At 42.8% G+C, this 19856-nt stretch overlaps 1 protein-coding gene across 1 annotated transcript in view; it reads left to right on the forward strand.

Moving 5' to 3' along the window:
• Window positions 1-19856, forward strand: part of Simc1 (SUMO interacting motifs containing 1) — a 36118-nt gene that overhangs the window by 4759 nt on the left and 11503 nt on the right. The window contains exons 2-5 of the mRNA XM_005355202.2: window positions 3726-5768; window positions 8328-8560; window positions 9209-9278; window positions 18219-18373. Coding sequence (XP_005355259.1) covers window positions 3726-5768; window positions 8328-8560; window positions 9209-9278; window positions 18219-18373 — 2501 coding nt within the window. The remainder of the gene's footprint in view (window positions 1-3725; window positions 5769-8327; window positions 8561-9208; window positions 9279-18218; window positions 18374-19856) is intronic.

Below are 19856 nucleotides of genomic sequence, written 5' to 3' on the forward strand. Positions count from 1 at the left end.
TGGAGCCAGGCAGTTGTAGTGTGCATGCATTTAATCCCAACACTAGGGAGACAGATGCAGGTGGATCTCTGAGTGCTGAGAACAGCCTGTTCTACAGAGCAAGTTCCAGGATAGGCTCCAAAGTTACACAGAGAAACCCTGTGTGGAGAAAGGAGACGCTGGAGAGATGGCTCTGTGGTTAAGAGCACTGCCTACTTTTCCAAAAGATCTGGATTCAATTCCCAGTCCCACCTGGCAGCTCACAACCATCTATAACCACAATCTTGGGCGATCAGAAGGCATCAGGATACACATGCATATAGAACACTCTCACACATAAATAATTTTAAGCATACTACAACATACTAAATTTCCAGACTATAATCTCCAGATCAGCAACTGAAAATATAATTAAAAGATGTATAACTAGAAAAATGAGAAATTCAAAAGAGACAGGCAATTAATAGTTACCATAGTCACTGCAAGTAAAAGAAAGAGCAGAAGCAAACATTAAAGATAATTGAGAAATTTAGCACGTTTGGGGATACATCATGCAATAAGGAGTAGACAGAGTTATGATGAAGAACCTTTATGAATCTTGCTAATGCATTTGACTTTAATCCTGAAGTTCATGTCAAACTGATGGTTGAAAATGGAAGTGATTTGTGATGTCTATGTATGTATCTATATGTGTCTGTTGCTGGGATTGAGTGCAGGGTCTTTGTGAGCTAAGCAAGTACTCCAATCCTAAACTATACACCCAACCTTCCGAGTTGCATTTTAGCAGTTGGCTTGGGGTGGGGGGTGAGTTAAATTAAAACCTTTGGAGCTCAGGTCTGTATGTTCAGCTTTCTGCTGGGTATCATCAAAGGCACCAATGCCGTATGGTTCTTTCCTAGAAACTGAGGATTTTGATTTTGCCAAACAATTCCTATTCTAGGACTACGCACATAGCAGATTTGTACTTGACCCTCTCAGAACTCCATGTCTTTGAATCTGTTGACAGATGTGATCTTCACATCTATTAAGAGAAACAGCATGAAAGCAAAGGGAAAGAAGGGTACCAACATGATGTGGGATTCCCCTCTGTATGCTGTGAATCCCCCTGATTAATAAAGAACTGCTTTGAGCCTATGGCAGTGCAGGGCAGAACTAGGCGGGGAAAGCTAGGCTGAATGCTTGAAGAAAGAGGGCGGAGTCAGGAGAAGCCATGTAGCCCCACCAGGGACAGACACCGGAACTTTACCCAGAAAGCCACAACATGTTAGCAATACACAGATTAATGGAGATGGGTTAATTTAAGGTATGAGTTAGCCAGAAATATGCTTTTAAGCTATTGGCCAAACAGTATGGCAAATAATATGATTTCTGTGTGATTATTTCGGGCTAAGCAGCTGGGAACAAATGAGTGGCCTCCCTACAACACCAACAAGGAGTGGGGAAGATGAAGAAAGCTGTTCATGACCACCAAGAAGACAAACTCTTGTATAAAAGTATCATAGTGAAACACTTTTTTTTTTTTTTTTTGGATTTTTCGAGACAGGGTTTCTCTGTAGCTTTTGGTTCCTGTCCTGGAACTAGCTCTCGTAGACCAGGCTGACCTCAAACTCACAGAGATCCGCCTCTGCCTCCCGAGTGCTGGGATTAAAGGCATGCGCCACCCCCCCCCCCAGCCATAGTGAAACACTTTGTATGCTAACTAAACAATAATAACATTTAAAAGTGAGAGAAATTGTATGCTGACTATAGTGGCTATAGTTTACATTGCCAGACCATAATATACTAATAGTGATGGTATCCAACCAGGTGAGAAGACTCCTAGAGACCAACACAGTGTTATTCCAGGCTCATGGCACAATAGGTGGTGACAGTACCTCTGGCTGACATCAACTTATAATTTGATCGACCTGCTGAGGAATGGGAATAAAGATTAGTGGTTTTCCATTAGTTAAAACTCAGACCATTGCTTTTATACCTACCCCTTACTGTTTTAAAAACAATCCCTTTTAATGCTGATCACATCATGGGTGAGGTGTGGTGGTGCATGCCTTTAATCCTCGCACTCAGGAGACTGAAACAAGGTGATATCTGTCAGTTCATGACCAGTCTGGTCTACACAGTGAGTTCCAGGCCAGCCAGAGCTACAAAGTGAGATCCTGTCTCAGAAAAGTAAAGACAGGGAGCTGGAGAGGTGGTTTAGTGGTTAAGAGCATGGCTGCTCTTCTAAAGGACCCAAGTTCAATTCCCAGCACTCACATGACAGCTTACAACTGTCTGTAACTCCAGTTCCAGGGGATGTGACACTCATACAAACAGACATGGAGGCATAGATAACTCATTAAAAAAAAAAAAGAAAAGAAAAACAAAAAGAGTAAAGCTGATTACATATTGGAAAAAGTTAATGCATCCCTAGGTATTCAACAGGAAAGACAGAAAGTTGAATTTTAATATCTGTCCCTACTACTTAGCTCTAGAATCCTTAGGTAAGTAACCTGGTCCCTCAAAACTAATTTTTGAATGTATATAATGGAGATGGTAATACCATCCTGCAGTATCATTGTGAAAATTTAAGAAATCATAGAAAAATGACATGAGTAATCAGGGAGACAAGATAATGGAATGTAAATATTTTTAATTTTATTTTATGTGTGGGTGTTTTGCCTGTGTCTTTGTATCAGCTATGTGTCTTATGTCTATGGAGACCAGAGATCCAGTCCCCTGGAACTAGAACAGCAGATACTTGTAAACCATTCTATGGATGCTGGGAGTCTAACCCAGTCCTCTGGAAGAGTAGTCAATGCTCTTAACTACTGAACTATATCTCCAGCCCCACTACATGTAAATTCAACTGGATGGTTATGTCTTCATCCAGATACAGACTGCACAACATAGTGTGTTCTGCAAGGGTAGTTAGCTGTGCTCTAGGAGATTTAGAGACCCGAAATCCCCGTCAACTTCTTTAGCATTTAATTATAGCTGTACTTACATGTAGATGTTGCCCGTGACTCTAAACATTTTGTGTTTAGTCAAACCTCTCCTGTGATTCTCAAAATGTCCTCCCAGTTTCCAGAAAAAATTACACTTACAAATGCATAGGATAAATGAAAGTTTTTTTCTCTAACCCTTAAAAATTCAATTATCCAGCTAAGTTGCCTACTTTTCTCTCCCTTTTAGGAGTGTACTTTTGCATTTTTTTCCCAATAAATTTGTTCCTATTTATATGTCCATCCTTGAGAGCCTTCTCTGATGAAACTAGGTATCTTTGGGAACTCCTGAATCCTGTGACAATCAATGTGTCTTAGTACCAAGGTCCTCATATTAACTTACCATCTTGCTTAACTTCTTTTGCAGATTATCCTGGAAATTTGTTCTTCAAGTAAAGGTTGCTTTCTGTTTGTGAATATTACAGTTAAAGTAATATTCTGTAGCATAAACAAATGTAACACACCTTTGCCTAGTGAAAATAATATTCCACAACACATTAGCAAAATGTTAACTAAAGAAAATAAAACTAATATTTATGTTATAGAAGATGCATAGAAAACTTGAGATATAGCTCAGAGGGAAATCATTTACCCAGCATGCACCAGGCCCTAGGTTCAATCACTAGCACTGCAGGTATATATAGAAATACCAATGAGATGAAAAAGTAAAGTGATGTTCATCATTAAAAGCTAAAACCTCAGTCTTCTCAAATAAAGTTAATGTGCCCTTCTTTCACTCTTCTCTTCTCCCATCTTTAACAGGACTTCATTGACCTAACTAGAGAGACCAGAACAAGGGCAAAAGACCGTAATGGACTTTGTGTGATTGATCTGACAAGAAGTGAGGAAGAAAATAGACCTATTGCCACTTTTGATTTGACTTTGGAACCTGTAGCTTCCTCTCAGAAGGAGCCACCCTGTCTTCAGACAAGTGTCAGTCTTTCAGGCAAAGAGGTAACAGAAGCCCATAGAGACAGAGACTCTCAGCCTGTGACACAGAGAATCGTCCACAATGATCCTGTAGATCTGGATTTGTTGGAAGAAAACATATTTGAAGGTTCTCGACCCCCTACATCTATTAGCCAGGACTCTGTTTATCCACCAGAGCCAAACTGTAGTTCGATCACGTACAAAGGTGACCTCAGCTTCTTGACAAGCCTACAGCTCTCTTCAGATGTTAGTTCCTTCTCCTCAACAAGCAATAACAGTAGCAGCAGCAATCAGAGGGCCTCTTTGCCATGCCCACAACAGGATGTGCCTTGCCAACCACAAGGCTTGCTATGCCCACTGCAAGCCTTAGCATGCCCACTAAGAGCTTCACCCTGTCCAACACGAGCTTCCTCATGTCCACCACAAGCCTTGTCGGGTCCACCACAAGCTTTGTCATGTCCATCACAAGCCTTGTCATGCCCATCACAAACTGTGCAGTGCCAACTCCAAGCTTTGCCTCATCCACCTCAAGAAGTGCCATGCCCTCAGCAGAGTATGCCAAGCACACATCAGAATTTATCATGGCATCCTCAACACCCACTTTACCCACCCCAAGACACTCTGGGCCTACCTCAAGATGTTCCAGGCCGACCTCAAAACCTGTCATATCCACACAGTGTGACACAACTACAAGACATGCCATGGTCACTTCAGGATGTGCCACTGTCACTACAAGTTGTGCTGCGGTCACTGCAAGATTTGCCACCACTGCTGGAAGATGTGCCACAGTCACCAAAAGTGGGGCAGTTACCAAGATATGTGAAACAGTCATCAGGAGATGTGATGCAGTTACCAGGAGGTTTGATACGGTCATCAGGTGTAACACAGCCATCAGGAAGTGTGATGCAGTCACTAAGAGGTATAACACAGTCATCAGGAGGTGTGATGCAGTCACCAGGAGGTATGACACAGTCATCAGGTGTAACACAGTCATCAGGAGGTGTGATGCAGTCGCCAGGAGGTGTGACACAGTCATTAGGTGTAACACAGTCATCAGGAGGTGTGATGCAGTCACCAGGAGGTGTGACACAGTCATCAGGTGTAACACAGTCATCAGGAGGTGTGATGCAGTCACCAAGAGGTATAACACAATCATCAGGAGGTGTAACACAGTCACCAGGAGGTGTGATGCAGTCACCAGGAGTTGTGATGCAGTCATCAAGAGGTATGACACAGTTGTCAGGTGTAACACAGTCGTCAGGAGGTATGATGCAATCACCAGGAGGTGTGGTGCAGTCATCAGTAGATATGATGCAGTCCCCAGGTGTGTCACAGTCATCAGGAGGTGTGATGCAGTCCCCAGGTGTGCCACAGTCACCAGATGTGATGCGGTCCCCAGAAGGTGTGCCACAGCCACCAGATGTGATGCGGTCCCCAGAAGGTGTGCCACAGTCACCAGATGTGATGCGGTCCCCGGAGGGTGTGCTACCATCAGTTGTAGATACACCACACTTACCAGGAGATGTGTCACACTCACCACAAGGGTTACTGGACTTAGCAAGAGACAAGCCAAAATCTTCCCCAGATGATGTGCAGAATCGTGACACTCCTATGGATATTTCAGCTCCGTCCTCTCCAAGTGGCTCTGCCAGTCCACTGTCTCCGCAGTCTGGGCTCCCTTTCACAGACAACTTAGCCAGAAAAGAGAAATCATTGCCACAGTTTGCCAACCCTGGGTCTGCCCAGATACAAGGACAAATACCGCAAGTTGGGGTATACAATAAACCTTGCCTGCATAGACTGAAATACTTTTTACGACCTCCAGTACATCATCTCTTCTTCCAGACATTAATACCAGATAAAGACACACGGGAGGTAAGTTAGTATACTCACTCCCTTGGGGATTATGTCTGCTCCCATAGGCCTTTGATAAAGTTACTATGACTGGAGTCCACACATTAGAGAATGGGCCAAATAGAAATGGTGTGTGTCTGTCTGTCTGTCTATTTGTGTCTGTGTAGCAGTTCTGGCTGTCCTGGAACTTGCTTGGCAGACAAGGTTAGCCTCAAACTCTCTGAGATCTGCCTGCCTCTGTCCCCCAAGTGCTGGGATTAAAGGCTTATGCCACCACCACCTAGCTAGAAATGAAATTTTTTATCTTCCCCCACTTGAAAGTGGAGTTAGAGCTGTGTTCCAATCTCAGCTCACTCTTTAAAACCCAGCACTGTGCACATCACTTTCCTTGTGAGCCTTAGCCTCCCCTGTCTGTAAAGGAGGGGTAAAAACACACCTCCTAGGGCCGCTAAATGAGATGATATGTGTAAAATACTTGTTAGTCTGACTCGTTGTTGCCCTTCATCAAATTCTTGTCTTCCATTCCTTTCTTCTTCTCTTCCTGATACCATACAATACATATCACAGAGAAAAGACTCTTGTCACTTCCATGTCTGAAGTCACCTCTTGTATTTGGGAGTAGAATTCAATTTTAAAACTTTAATGTGGATATCATTTCTCATGTATCTTCATTGACCTATGGGAACTAAATTAGACATATATGGACAAAAATGTTGTGACAGTCTCATAGCATGAAACCTTTTTGTTATCCAAAACCAAATCCTCAACTTTAAGGTATATCTAAAGTACTCAGTAGTGGTGCACGCCTTTAATCCCAGCACTCTGGAGGCAGAGGCAGGAGGATCTCTGAGCTCGAGGACAACCAGGGCTACACAGAGAAACCCTGCCTCAAAAACAACAACAAAAACTAAATCAAAAGGTAGGTAGGCTAGCAAAATGGCTCAGTAGATAAAGGCACTTGCGCCAAGCCTGGCAACTTGTATCCTGTAGACTGAATCCACTGGTAGAAGCAGAGAGTTGACTCCTCCACATTATTCTCTGACCCCACATCTGCGCTGCGGTGTACACTTGTGCTCATAAACACACACACAAACAGATAATAAATAAAATGTAACTTTTAAAAGTCAACGAAGCAGGACTGGAAAATAGCTCAGTGCTTAGTAGTGTCCACTGCTTTTCCAGAGGAACAAGGTTCAGTTCCCAGCATCCACATAGGGTGGATCAGAACCTCCTGAACTTCAGCTCCAGGGTACTCCACACCCAGACACACATGCACTCATAAAAATAAAAATGAATGTGTTTAAAGTCACCCATAGTGCTATCAGACAATATTTATTATGGATAATTCCATGTATTTCCTTCCCAATTGCTTTTTTTTTTTCCGATACAGGGTTTCTCCGTAGCTTTTTGGTTCCTGTCCTGGAACTAGCTGGAACTAGAACTAGACCAGGCTGGCCTCGAATTCGCAGAGTTCCGCCTGCCTCTGCCTCCCGAGTGCTGGGATTAAGGGTGTGCGCCACCACCGCCCGGCTCCCAATTGCCTTTTATACATAACCATTTTCCTTTTTTTGTTTAGTAATTGATATTTTTTTAAGAATGTATATTTGTTATTGGTTTTGTTGTTTATAAAACCATGTGTGGTGATACATGCCTGTAATGCTAGTGCTTGGGAGCTGTAGGCAGGCAAATCAGGAATTCAAGTGTCTGCTGCAAAAATAGTATCAACCTAGGCTGTATGAGATGAGACCCTCTCAAGAGGAAAAGAGAAGGACTGGAAGGAAGGGAGCGGGAAGAACGTGGTATTCATTCTTCCAACAACAAAACCTTCTCACGTCTGTTTTTTTCTTTTTCATGTATGAGTGTTCTATCTGCACATACAACTTTATGCCAGAAGAGGGCATAAGATCCCACTATAGATGATTGTGAGTCACCATGTGGTTGCTGGGAATTGAACTCAAACTCTGGAAAAGTAACCAGTGCTCTTAACCGCTGAGCTCTCTCCAGCCCCACTCAAGTCTTCTTATCTCTATTAAAGTGTCTACTATACTTTTGTCACTGCCCCATAATCCTAGCACTTGGAAGGTGGAGGCAGGAAGATTAGGAACTTAAAACCCATCTCTGACTGTTCTTGGCATCTCTTGCTTTGATACTTGCCATTCTGTTACTTTTCTGTTCTTATTGTTTGTTTGTTTGTTTGTTTGTTTGTTTGTTTGTTTGAGACAGGGTTTCTCTGTAGTTCTGGCTGTCCTGGAACTCGTAGACCAGGTTGGCCTTGGGCTCAGAGATCCAAGTGCCTCTGCCTCCCAAGTGCTGGGATTAAAGGCATGCCACACCACATCTAGCTTTCTGTTACATTTTAATATAGATGAAGTCATCTTGTATGGAGAATTTAGAATTCCTGTCTTTTAGCTTCCCTACATCCATCGTTAAAAGATTTATTTTTAGAGTTTTCTTGTCTCTCTTTAGTACAATATTTGAAATGCATAGAAACCTTTGCTGTTCTCAACCTGTTGCAGAACCTCTTGCTTTCAGGAAGTGTAGAACCCATCCTGATGTCTGTCTATCTCTTTGTCTCTACAGAGCAAGGGTCAGAAATTAGAACCCATCCCTCATCGAAGACTAAGAATGGTGGCAAACACTATTGAAGAAAACTTTCCTTTGGGGACTGTGCAGTTTTTAATGGACTTTGTTTCACCCCAGCATTACCCACCCAGAGAAATTGTGGCTCACATCATCCAGAAAATCCTGCTCAGTGGCTCTGAGACTGTGGATGTCCTCAAGGAGGCCTACATGCTTCTCATGAAAATCCAACAGTATGAATCATTACCACTGGTTGACCAAGTCTTCTAGGGAATGTAGACTCAGGGCACAGCTTCTCCTGTCTAAGCGTTATTCAGCTGACCTAGGGAAGTTTCTTAATAATGTTGATTGCAAATGATAGGAAACCCAATCAAAACTGGCTTCAATTGCTGGTAAAAGAATTTAATGACTTGTTTTCACTAGAAACCTGGGAATAAGATATTATTTGACACTGTTTCATAAAAGGCTACTGGTACCCAGTTTTCAACTCTGCCTTGGTTTTGGCTTTAGGGATCTACGCTGTAGTCTTCAGCTTCAGATTTTTATAGTACTTTAAGTTAGAAAATCAACTTTCGTAATTACACAATTCTGAAACTGAGTTCTATTATAATTCGCTTATCATGAGATATGAGTCACTTTTTGAGACAGTCACAGTGAACCAAAAGATAAAATATTGTAGTTAACACAATAAATGAACAGCTTCATGCTGTCCCAGTACATAAAGCTCAATGACTATGAGCTGGCCAGACTGACATGGTGTGGTACTGGGGTAGGTCAGCTGCTGAGGGTAAGAAGATGCGTAGTTGCCTGTCATCTTACAGACCCTATCCCTTCTGCCAGTAAATTTTCTAGAATTCTGACTGATGTCACCTGACTTTCAGGTTGCATCCAGCCAATGCCAAGACAGTGGAATGGGACTGGAAACTGCTCACCTACGTCATGGAGGAAGAGGTAACATAAATTACGAAGATATATCTTTTGCAGAGGAATTTTTATTTTATTTTATTTTATTTTTTACCACTAGACTACCAGGGAGCAGAGGAATTTTTAAATTACATTTATTTGTATGTGGGTGTGAGTATGGTTGTGTATTTGAAAGTCAAAAAATAACTTGTAGGAGTTCTCCTTCTGTCCTGTGGGTCCTGGAGACTGAACTCATGTTGTCAGGCTTGGGACCAGGTGTCTTTACTGCCAAGCCATTATTTCCTGCAGACAGTCAGACTTGGGAACAGTGCCTTTACCCCTGAGCCATTATTTCCTGTTGACAACCCTACTGTACCAAAAGATTACTGTTAAAAAAAATGTGGTTTCCCAACTTGGATATTAGTATATTATGTCTTCTCTCCTTGAGATGAAACTGAAAATATTAGTAAAAGGGTTAGTGAAACAGCTCAATGGTGGAGCAAGCACTTACCTGCCATGCATGAGATCCTGAATCCAATCCCCAGTGCTGCAGATTAGTAACTGTTAAAGTGCTCGCAAATGCATAGCTATGAAAACAGAGAGGGACAGTGCGTGGAATGAAGATTCAAAAGGTCTAAGGAAAACATCAGAGTGATGAGTAACGAAGCTGGGCAGAGACAGCCATGAGCTAGAGCACGTGTGGAAGGGAAATCTTTGCACTGGAGCCCAAAGAAGTCTTCACTCAGAAATGCAAGCTACATACTGAGAGGGAAGAGTGAGTTCAGTGTGGATGGTGAGTGAGTGCCTGCTGAGAGTCATTACATGGAGCTGTCAACTGCTGCATTCTGGAACAAAAGCTACAGAGAAACCGGGTCTCAAAACCTCCTCCCCCCTCAAAAAGAAGAAGAATTTAGAGCAAGGGCACCCGCCTTTTGGGAGGCGGGGCAGGTGGTCTCTGAGTTCAAGGCCAGCCTGGTCTACAGAGTGAATTCCAGGACAGCCAGTGCTGTTATACAGAGAAACCTTGTCTTGAAAAACCAATAAAATAAAAGATGGAAGGGTTTATTTATGGCATACAGTCTCCTAGGATAAGAGCCCATCACCATCATGGCAAGGAGCATAGCACTGGAGCAACAGCTGAGAACTCTCATCTAGATCCACAAACAGGAATCAAAGAGCACACACTGGCACTGAAGGGAGCTTTTGAAACCATAGGACCACCTGCAGTGAGACACCTCCTTCAACAAGGCCACACATCGTAATCCTTCCCAAACAGTTGCACTAACTGGAGACCAAGTGTAAAATATATGAACCTATGAGGACCAATCTCATTAAAACCACCACATTCTACTTCCTGGCCCATAGTGTTGTGGCCATATCATAATGCAAAATATGTTCAGTCCAACTTCAAAAGCCCCATAGTCTTTCAGACTCAACACTGTTTAAAAGTCTAAAGTCTCTTATGAGACTCAAGGTAGGGTCTTAACTGTAACCCTATATAAACTCAAAACACACATTATACACCTCCCTCTACAATGGCACAGAATACACATTACCATTCCAAAAGAGAGGAAATGGGGCAAGGGGAGGAAGTGCTGGACCACAGGAAAACACAGTAGAGCAAACTCCAAATCCTGTATCTCCATGTCTAATGTCAAAGGGCTAGATGACTCCACCCTTCTGGCTTTGCTGCCTGCTGTTGAAGGAGCTGCGGGCTGCGTTCCTGCCACCCAGCTCCCGGCTGCCTGGCTAGCTTATGCCCCAAAATAACAACACACAAACTGTATTCATATAAACACTGTTTGGCCCACTTCTATTAATGTATGTAGCACCACAAGGTGGTGACTTATCTTATTTAGTAATCTGTGTAGCACCAGTCTTACCGGGAAAGATTCAGCACGTCTGACCTGCCAGCTTATTTCATCGCATCTGCCTTACTTCCTCTTTCTCCCAGCATTCTGTTCTGTTTACTCCACCCACCTATGTTCTAACCTATCAGGCCAAGCAGTTTCTTTATTAATTAACCAATGAAAGCAACAGACACTCCCACATCAGCCTGCAACATACCTCTCTCTCTCTCTCTCTCTCTCTCTCTCTCTCTCTCTCTCTCTCTCTCTCTCTCTCGCTGGTCCTACTCCCTGTATGCAGTTCCCCTTAGGAGATGTCTAATGGCTCTGGCATCTCCAGTATTTTGGGGTCTTCAAAGCTTTGTGCAGGGACTCTCCTGCCACATATCTGCTCTCAGCAGCTCTCCTTCACTGTGGAGGAAGATTGCACAGCCCCATTACTCATATACCCTGCATGGCTGTAAAGCCAGAACTACATGGACAATACTGCCAAGCTTGGCTGCTTGCTTGGGATAGATCCTGGCCCCTCGAATCATATTTGCAGCAGGTTTTGTTTGTTTGTTTGATTTTTGGTTTTTGTTTTGTTTTGTTTTTGGTTTGTCAGGACAAGGTTTCTCTATAGCTTTGGAACCTGTCCTGGAACTTGCTTTGTAGACCAGGCTGGCCTTGAACTCACAGAGACTCTGCCTCTGCCTCCCAAGTGCTGGGATTAAAGGCATGCACTACCACCTGTTTTTGCAGCAGTTTTTAGGAGCAGAAAATTCCTCCTGTCTTTTCCTTTCAGAAGCTGGGAGCTTAGTTGGGTGAGATCTCTGTGAAAGTGTCCCTCCATTTACTCCAATGTGGTCAGGCTTTCTTAATCTCCTCATATCTTTCAGCACAAAGCTAGCTCCAATATTTAAATTTCCTGGATGCTATTCTTGTCAAACTGTACACTTTATATTTCTTCCTGCTCCACTTTCTTTCCTCATTGTAGACTTGAGAGAGTGATTACTAATAACCACGACACAGGGTGAATATTGGACTGTCATCTTCCAAGGAAACTAATCTTCTAATACTTCACAATTTAGCCTCAGGTCAATTCTTAGGACAAAGTAAAAAAGCAACCATGTTCTTTGCCAGAATATCACAAGAACAGTTCCCAGCCCAATTGCAAATATTGTTCCCCTCCAAAACCTCTGAATGGACCTCCAAAGTCCACACAGCTCTTTGCACTGTCTTCCAGGCTTCTACTAACTTGGCCCATTAAACTCTTAGAGCATTTAGTCACTTTTAGTTCAAAGCCCCAAAGTCGCCCACATTTATCCAAAACACCACGTAGTCATAGCCAGTCAGAGTGGCGGAGGGGTCTCTGCCTACAACCAAAACCAGCAGAATGTGGATTCATGGGAGGCAAGAAGGAAATTTGGTTCAGCACAACTCCAGTGTTATTTCAAACATTGAGAGTCTGACTCCTGGAAGTTTATTTTAGGCATATTTAAGCACACAGTTTGAGGAAAAACTTTCCTGGTGATAATAAACTCAGTCGCATATGTACAACAAAGCTTAAGACATGACTACATCAAAACTCTTGTAAAGTAGAAGTAAAGTGTGGTTCTAGGGGTTAGAGTCCAGGATGACCGAGCAAAGTCATGACAGCAGGAACATCTGATAGCTCACATCTTGATCTAAAAGCAGGATAGGAACGGTGGGAGACTTTTGAAACCAGAGTCCACCCCAGTGACACACCTCTTCCAAGGCCACACTTTCTAATCCTTCCCAAACAACCACCAATGGGGGACCAAATATTCCAATGCCTGAGAATTATGGGAGACATCTTACTCAAACTACGAGACGACAAATAGATCACAAGACTTGTGAGAGCTCCAGAGTAGCTGCAGAGCAGTCTGACTCCTGACCATGAGGGTGCTCCATCAGTAGAGGGAGCAACTTTGTACTGTTGACCATGCTCAGGTATTTACCCCTTTCTTTTTTTATTTATTTTTTATTTTATGTGCATTGATGTGTATGTCCGTGTGAGGTGTTGGGTTCCCTGAAACTGGAGTTACAGACAGTTGTGAGCTGCCATGTGGGTGCTGGGAATTGAATCAGGGTTCTCTGGAAGAATAGTCAGTGCTCTTAACTGCAAGACATCTCTCCAGCCCACCCCTTTCTTAATGTAACAAGCTACATCCAGAAAGAAACCACTCATTCCCCAGCTCCTTCTTAGAGACAGACTTGCCATACCCCAAGTGTGTCAATTTGTCGGGGAGCTGCTCAAGAGATTAACTTTTGACCTGCCTGCATCAGAGCATGGGCAAAAACAATAGAATGGTTTGAAAACAGGCCATAATGTCTGGTTGAAACTACCAATAGTGTCTACAGTTCAATAGACAGACACCAGGGGAAGCAAGAGAGGTCTGAGAATCAAGCCACTTGGGAAAATAAGACAGTTAAAAGTACAGTACATAGCCAGGCAGTGGTGGTGCACATCTTTAATCCCAGCACTCAGGAGGTAGAGGCAGGCGGATCTCTGTGAGTTCAAGGCCTGCCTGGTCTACAGAACAAGTTCTAGGAGAGCCAGGACTGTTACACAGAGAAACCCTGTCTAGAAACAAAACAAAAGTACATGAAGGCTAGCAAGATAGTTCAGTAGGTAAAATTATGACATTCTGGGTTTGATCCCCAGAGCCTATGTTAGAAAACTCACTATGGTTTACAAATGTGTAATCCCAGCACTCTTATAGTGAGCGTAGTGAGTTGGAGTCAGCATCCTCCAAGAGATGGCAGATTAGGTAAGTGTGCTGGAATAAACAGTAAAGCAGACAAACTAGAGACAAGCAGTTACAGGCTGGGCGTGGTGGCACAGGCCTTTAATCCCAGCACTCAGGAGGCAGAGGCAGGTGGATTCCTGTGAGTTCAAGGCCAGCATAGTCTACAAAGAGAGTTCCAGGACAGCCAGGAACACAAACCCTGTCTTGGAAAGCAAGAAAGAGAGAACCTGTTTCAACAAAATGGAAGGAGAGATGGGATTCTTAAGTTATCCTCTGACCTTTAACTGCCACATGCAGATCATGGCATGCTAAATATACATTTAAAAGCATGGTATAGGGACTGGAGAGTTGACTCATGTGGCTACTTTTCCAAAGATCCAGAGTTCAATTCCCAGCAACCACACAGTGACTCACAACCATCTGTAATGAGATCTTGTGTCCTCCTGGTCTGCAGGCATACATTCAGGCAGAACACTGTATATATAATAAATAAATCTTTAAAAAAAACAAAAGTATGATATATGAGGACCAGCATGATGGCTCACCAGGTAAAGAAACTAGGTGTCAAGCCTACCAGCCTGGGTTTAATCTTCTGGACTCACATGGCAGAAGGAGAGAACTGACTTTCATAAGTTGTCCTCTGCCTTCCACACATGTGTATATTACATGAACATGTGCACATGCATATACACTCATGTAAATATAATTAATATTTAAACAATAAGTTTTGGTTTGGTTTGGTTTGGTTTGGTTATGTTGAGACAAGGTTTCTCTGTATTCCATTGGCTGTCCTGGAACTCGTTCCATAGACCAGACTGACCTCAAACTCAGAAATGTGTGTGCTTTTACCTCTTAAATGCTTAGATCAAAGGCATGTGCCACCACCACCCAGCCCAAAAAGTTTAACTATCATGCAGGAGGCTGGGAAGATAGCTCAGCATCTTCTGTGCAAGCGTGAGTACCTGAGTTCAAATCCCCTACATCCATCTAAAAAGATGGGTGGGCTATACATACCTGTAACCCCTGGCACTGTGGGGGCAGAAACAAGAGGATTTTCTTGAGCTTGTATGCCATCAGCCTGCTTCTAAATTAGTGAGAGAGAGACCATGGGGATAAGACAAAGTGATAGAGCAAGGCACCTGATGTCTTCCTCTGCCCTCCCTGCAAGTGCATGCACCCACATATACAAAAGAAAACAGAATAGGGGCAGTACATGTACATGCCTAAAGCGGGTATTACTGGAAAGGGGACAGGTCCAGAATTTCAAGCCATGCTAATTGCTAAATGTCTTGCCTTAAATAAATCCAATTTGTACATAGTAGAAAAGCTACTTTCTTCAAATATGTAACTCTCAAAAAAGATCACAACCCAAGAGTTCATTCTCCAAAAACTAAAAATAAAGCTGTTAGCTAGAGTTAAGGGAAAGAACAAAATATTTAAATAAATAAGAGATGAAAAAGGAAATAAACATAGGAGATCATTAAAGGAGCTGTGAGAGCAGAAGCCAGGAGCAAATCCAGCCCTGGAAGCCAACCCATTCCTGGGACACTGGCAGACCAAGATTGAGCCAACGACCTGACTCAGAGTCTGCGATCTCCAGCAGAACTGGAGTGGGACTGAACCAGTTACCTGAGACACAGAACAAGCTCCACCAAGAGCAGAAGCCAGGAGCAAACCCAGTCCCAGGACACGGGCAGATCAGGATTGACCCAGCGACCAGATCTAGAGTCAGCAATCTCTACCAGAACAAGTCCAACTCCAAGCCAGGGACTTCTGCAGGAGGAGATCCAGATCAAGATTTACAGAAACAGATCAAAGCCAGCAGCCTAGGCCAAAGTAGGCTTCAGACAGCAAACTCCAAGGGAGCAGACCAAAGCACAGGAGCACTGAGCTACCTCCAGGAACAAGAATAACCAACGGGGTAACTAGAACTGTGACACTGACTGTACCCTGAAGAACAACCATCTGAGCTTTGGATTCACTGGCACCTAGAAAATTATTCAACAGAATCTCAGACAGCCCCAACCACACCTATTAGAGGAAAAGATGAGTAGAAAAGGTAAGAAGAAGAAAAAAATGCACAGATTAACATCACCAACGATGAAAACTAAATTAACAGGAGATAGCAATCACTAGTCATTAATATCCCTTAATGTAAATGGACTCAACTTACCCATAAAAAGGCACAGGCTAACAGATTGGATATGAAAACAGAATCCATCCCTCGTCTACATACAAGAAATGCATCTCAAACCTAAAAGACAGACATCGCCTCAGAGTAAAAGGTTGGGAAGAAATCTACCAATCAAATGGACCTAAGAAACAAGTGGGTGTATCTATCCTAATATCTAACAAAATAGACTTCAACCTAAAATCAGTCAAAAGAGACAAAGAAGGACATTTCGACATTTCATATTAGTCACAGGAAAAATCCATCAAGAGGAAATCTCAGTACTGAACATCTATGCCCCAAATACAAGGGCACCCTCATATGTCAAAGAAACACTTCTAAAGCTTAAATCATATATTAAACCCCACACACTAATAGTGGAAGACTTCAACACTCTCCTCTCACCACTGAACAGGTCAATCAGACAAAAAATGAACAGAGAAATAAGAGAACTAACAGATGTTATGACTCAAATGGACTTAACAGACATTTATAGAATATTCCATCCAAACAGAAAAGAATATACCTTCTTCTCAGCACCTCATGGAACCTTCTCAAAAATTGACCACATACTCGGTAACAAAACAAACCTCAACAAATACAAAAAAATTGGAATAACCCAATGTACCTTATTAGATCACCATGCTTTAAAACTAGAAGTCAACAGCAATACTAATTCCAGAAAACCCACAAACAAATGGAAATTAAACAATGCTCACCTGAATCATCAATGGGTCAAGGAAGAAATAAAGGGGGAAATTAAAGACTTCCTAAAATTCAATGAAAATGACCACACAACATGCCCAAATTTATGGGACACAATGAAAGCAGTGTTAAGAGGCAAGTTTATAGCACTAAATGCTTAGATAGAAAAGCTGGAAAAATCCCACACTAGTGAATTAACAGAACATTTGAAAACTTTAGGATAAAGGAGCTGGGAGTGGTGGCACACACCTTTAATCCTAGCACTCAGGTGGAAGAGTTTAAGGCCATTCTGCTCTACAAAGGGAGTTCTAGGACAGCCAGGGCTGTTACACAGTTATATAGAGAAACCCAGAGAGAAGGAGGGAGGGAGGGAGGGAGGAAAAAAGAGATCATTAGAGATTAAACAACTGTATGATCAAAAATGATAAAATATATATACCACCTCCAGTGGTTCTATAAATGCTCATGTGTGTTAAAGGCTTTGTCCCCAGCTTGTAGATTTAGCCCTTAAAAAGGTGACTGAGTAGAGGGCAGAGGTGGTGCACACCTTTAGTGCCAGTACTTGTCAGGGGAGAGTAGCAAAGGAGGTGGATCTCTGAGTTCAAGGCTAGCCTGGTGTACAGGGTGAGTTCCATGACAGCCAGGATTACGCAGAGACCCTGTCTCAGAAGGGAAAAAGGGGGGGGGGTGACTGAATGAGGGCTTTTACTCCATTGGCGGGTTCATGGTTGATGACATTAGAGGAAATTGGTACTGGTTGGAGGAAGTTGGATACTAGAGACATTCTAGGACATTCCTCTGAAGAGTTTATCCCCCCCCCATCTCAGTTTTGCAGAATGACCAACTTTTGTATCCTTGTGCATGACTATGGGTAAGCTGATCCTTGTATCAGAATTTTCCTCACAGTGACCACTACTTGAAAGAATTTTAAAGGACAGATTTATTTGGGCTCTTGGTTTCAGAGATTCCAACCATGGCTGGCTGGCTCTGTTCCAAACTAGTGAGTCAGACAGTCCAGTGGAAAGGTGTGGCAGTGGAGATAAGTCATCAGTTACAGCATTCACAAAGCAGGGAGAAAGGGGGCTGGATCAAGACATATCCTTTAAAGGCATACTCTCAGTGACTTAGCACCAGCTGAGCTGTCCTCTTTGGAGCATAAGCCTGTAGAGGACACATACTCAAACTGTAACACTAAAGGGGCTAAGATAGAATTTAATATAGTATCTATTTTGCACACATTTTTAGGCAAGAAGGTGAAGAATAAGTGAGTCTGTCATTACTGTGAGAACACAGATGGTAGAGCCACTTTGGAAAACAGTTGGTAGAGTATGGTAGAATCTATAGTGGATTCTATAGACTCAGAATACCTGCTGTCTCCCACCAATCTCTCTTTGATACAGGCAAACCTACTGGCTCATGGCCTTTCGTTGGACTTTTGGTTATGACAGCCCATGGTTTCCTGTCATTCAAGGGACTGAGAAACAAGCATGACTGCTTATTTGCTCTTCCTCAGGGCCAAACTCTGCCTGGACGAGTCCTCTTTCTGCGTTACGTAGTGCAGACCCTGGAAGATGACTTCCAGCAGACCTTGAGGAAGCAGCGGCAGCACCTACAGCAATCCATCGCAAACACCGTTCTTTCATGTGACAAACAGCCTCACAACGTCAGGTAACAATCAGCTGTTAGAGCTCTACTATGCCGAGAGTCGGGACTGTAGGTGTGTAACGAGTAAAGGCCAGTGTGGTCGTCAGTTCATCGCTGACAACTGTGTGGAAAAGACAGTTCAAGGAAAGAAGACTTATTTAAGCTCACAGTTTTGGAGGTTTTCAGTCTGTCATGGCAGGAGCAGAGCTATTCAGCTCGTGGCAGCCAGGAAGCAAAGGAGTAAAGGAAGGGGCCAGCGCAGCGTGCAGACCCCAGTGATCACATTTCCAGCTAGGGCCTCCCCTTCCAGTTTTGCCATCTCTCAACAGTCCACTCAGATCTGGATTCATCAATAGATCGGACCGCTAGAAAAGTGCTCTCCTGACACACTGATCTGCTGCGTGTTTTCAGTCAGTCATTGACGATGAACCCAGAGACTACAAGAGAATGAGACTGTCCTCATTGCTAAATATTGGAAAAGGGATAAAAACCAAAAACTGTGGAAATCAAAAGAACTGAACTATGTGGCTAAGTAGCGGGGATTACTCCCTTGTTCTGAAGATTATTTGGAAAGTAAAATTCTGAGATCTCACATGTCTGAAAAATCTCTTCTTTTTTCTCATGTATTGACTAATAAGCAGGCTAATTATTTTAGATATTTAGAAATAAATTTTGTACAGAACTTTGAAGAAATTGTCTTCTAGCTGTCAGAAGTGTCTAGAAATCAGAAGCAGGGCTGGAGAGATGGCTCAGTGGTTAAAAACACTGGCTGCTCTTCTAGAGGACCTGGGTTCAATTCCTAGGTTGTGGGAATTGTGGCTGACAGTAGTAGGATCTGATGCCTTCTTCTATCATGCAGGCATACATGCAAATAGAGCACTTATAACCATAAATAAATAAATCTTTAGAAATCAGAAGCAGTACTGGAGATATGACTCAATGGTTAAGAGCATTGGCTAGTCTTCGAGAGGACCTAGGTTCGGTTCCCAATATCCACATGGCAATTCCAAACCATAAGTAACTCCAGTTCTAGAAGATAGGACACCACCTTCTAGTTTCCATGGGCACCAGGCATATACATGATACACAGACATACATATAGGTAAAATAAACATACACATAAGGTAAAAAATAAAGAGCTGTCTAAATTTCATCAGTAATAATTTATAGAAAAAAAAGGGGGGGGGGCTAGAGCCCAAACATCTGATTTGATAATTTTCTCTGATTTTGTGCATAACATCTGTTTTCCCCAAGTTAGTTGCCTTTGGCAGAGGAGTGGAATTGTTTTGGATATTTAGGTCTCTGATTCCTTGAAACATGGTCTCTATGTAGCCCTGGCTGCCTGAAACTCACTGTGTAGCCCAGGCTGCCTTCAAACTCATAAGATCATCCTGCCTCTGTCTCCCGAGGGCTGGGATTAAAGGTTTGTGTCCCACCCAAATCAGTATTTACAATTTTATTTTCTCTAGTATTACTGTGGTTTTAGGAGGGAAACAATTAAGTGTGT

The sequence above is a fragment of the Microtus ochrogaster genome, chromosome 16 (assembly GCF_000317375.1).
Source record: "Microtus ochrogaster isolate Prairie Vole_2 chromosome 16, MicOch1.0, whole genome shotgun sequence".
Classification (NCBI taxonomy): Eukaryota; Metazoa; Chordata; class Mammalia; order Rodentia; family Cricetidae; genus Microtus; species Microtus ochrogaster.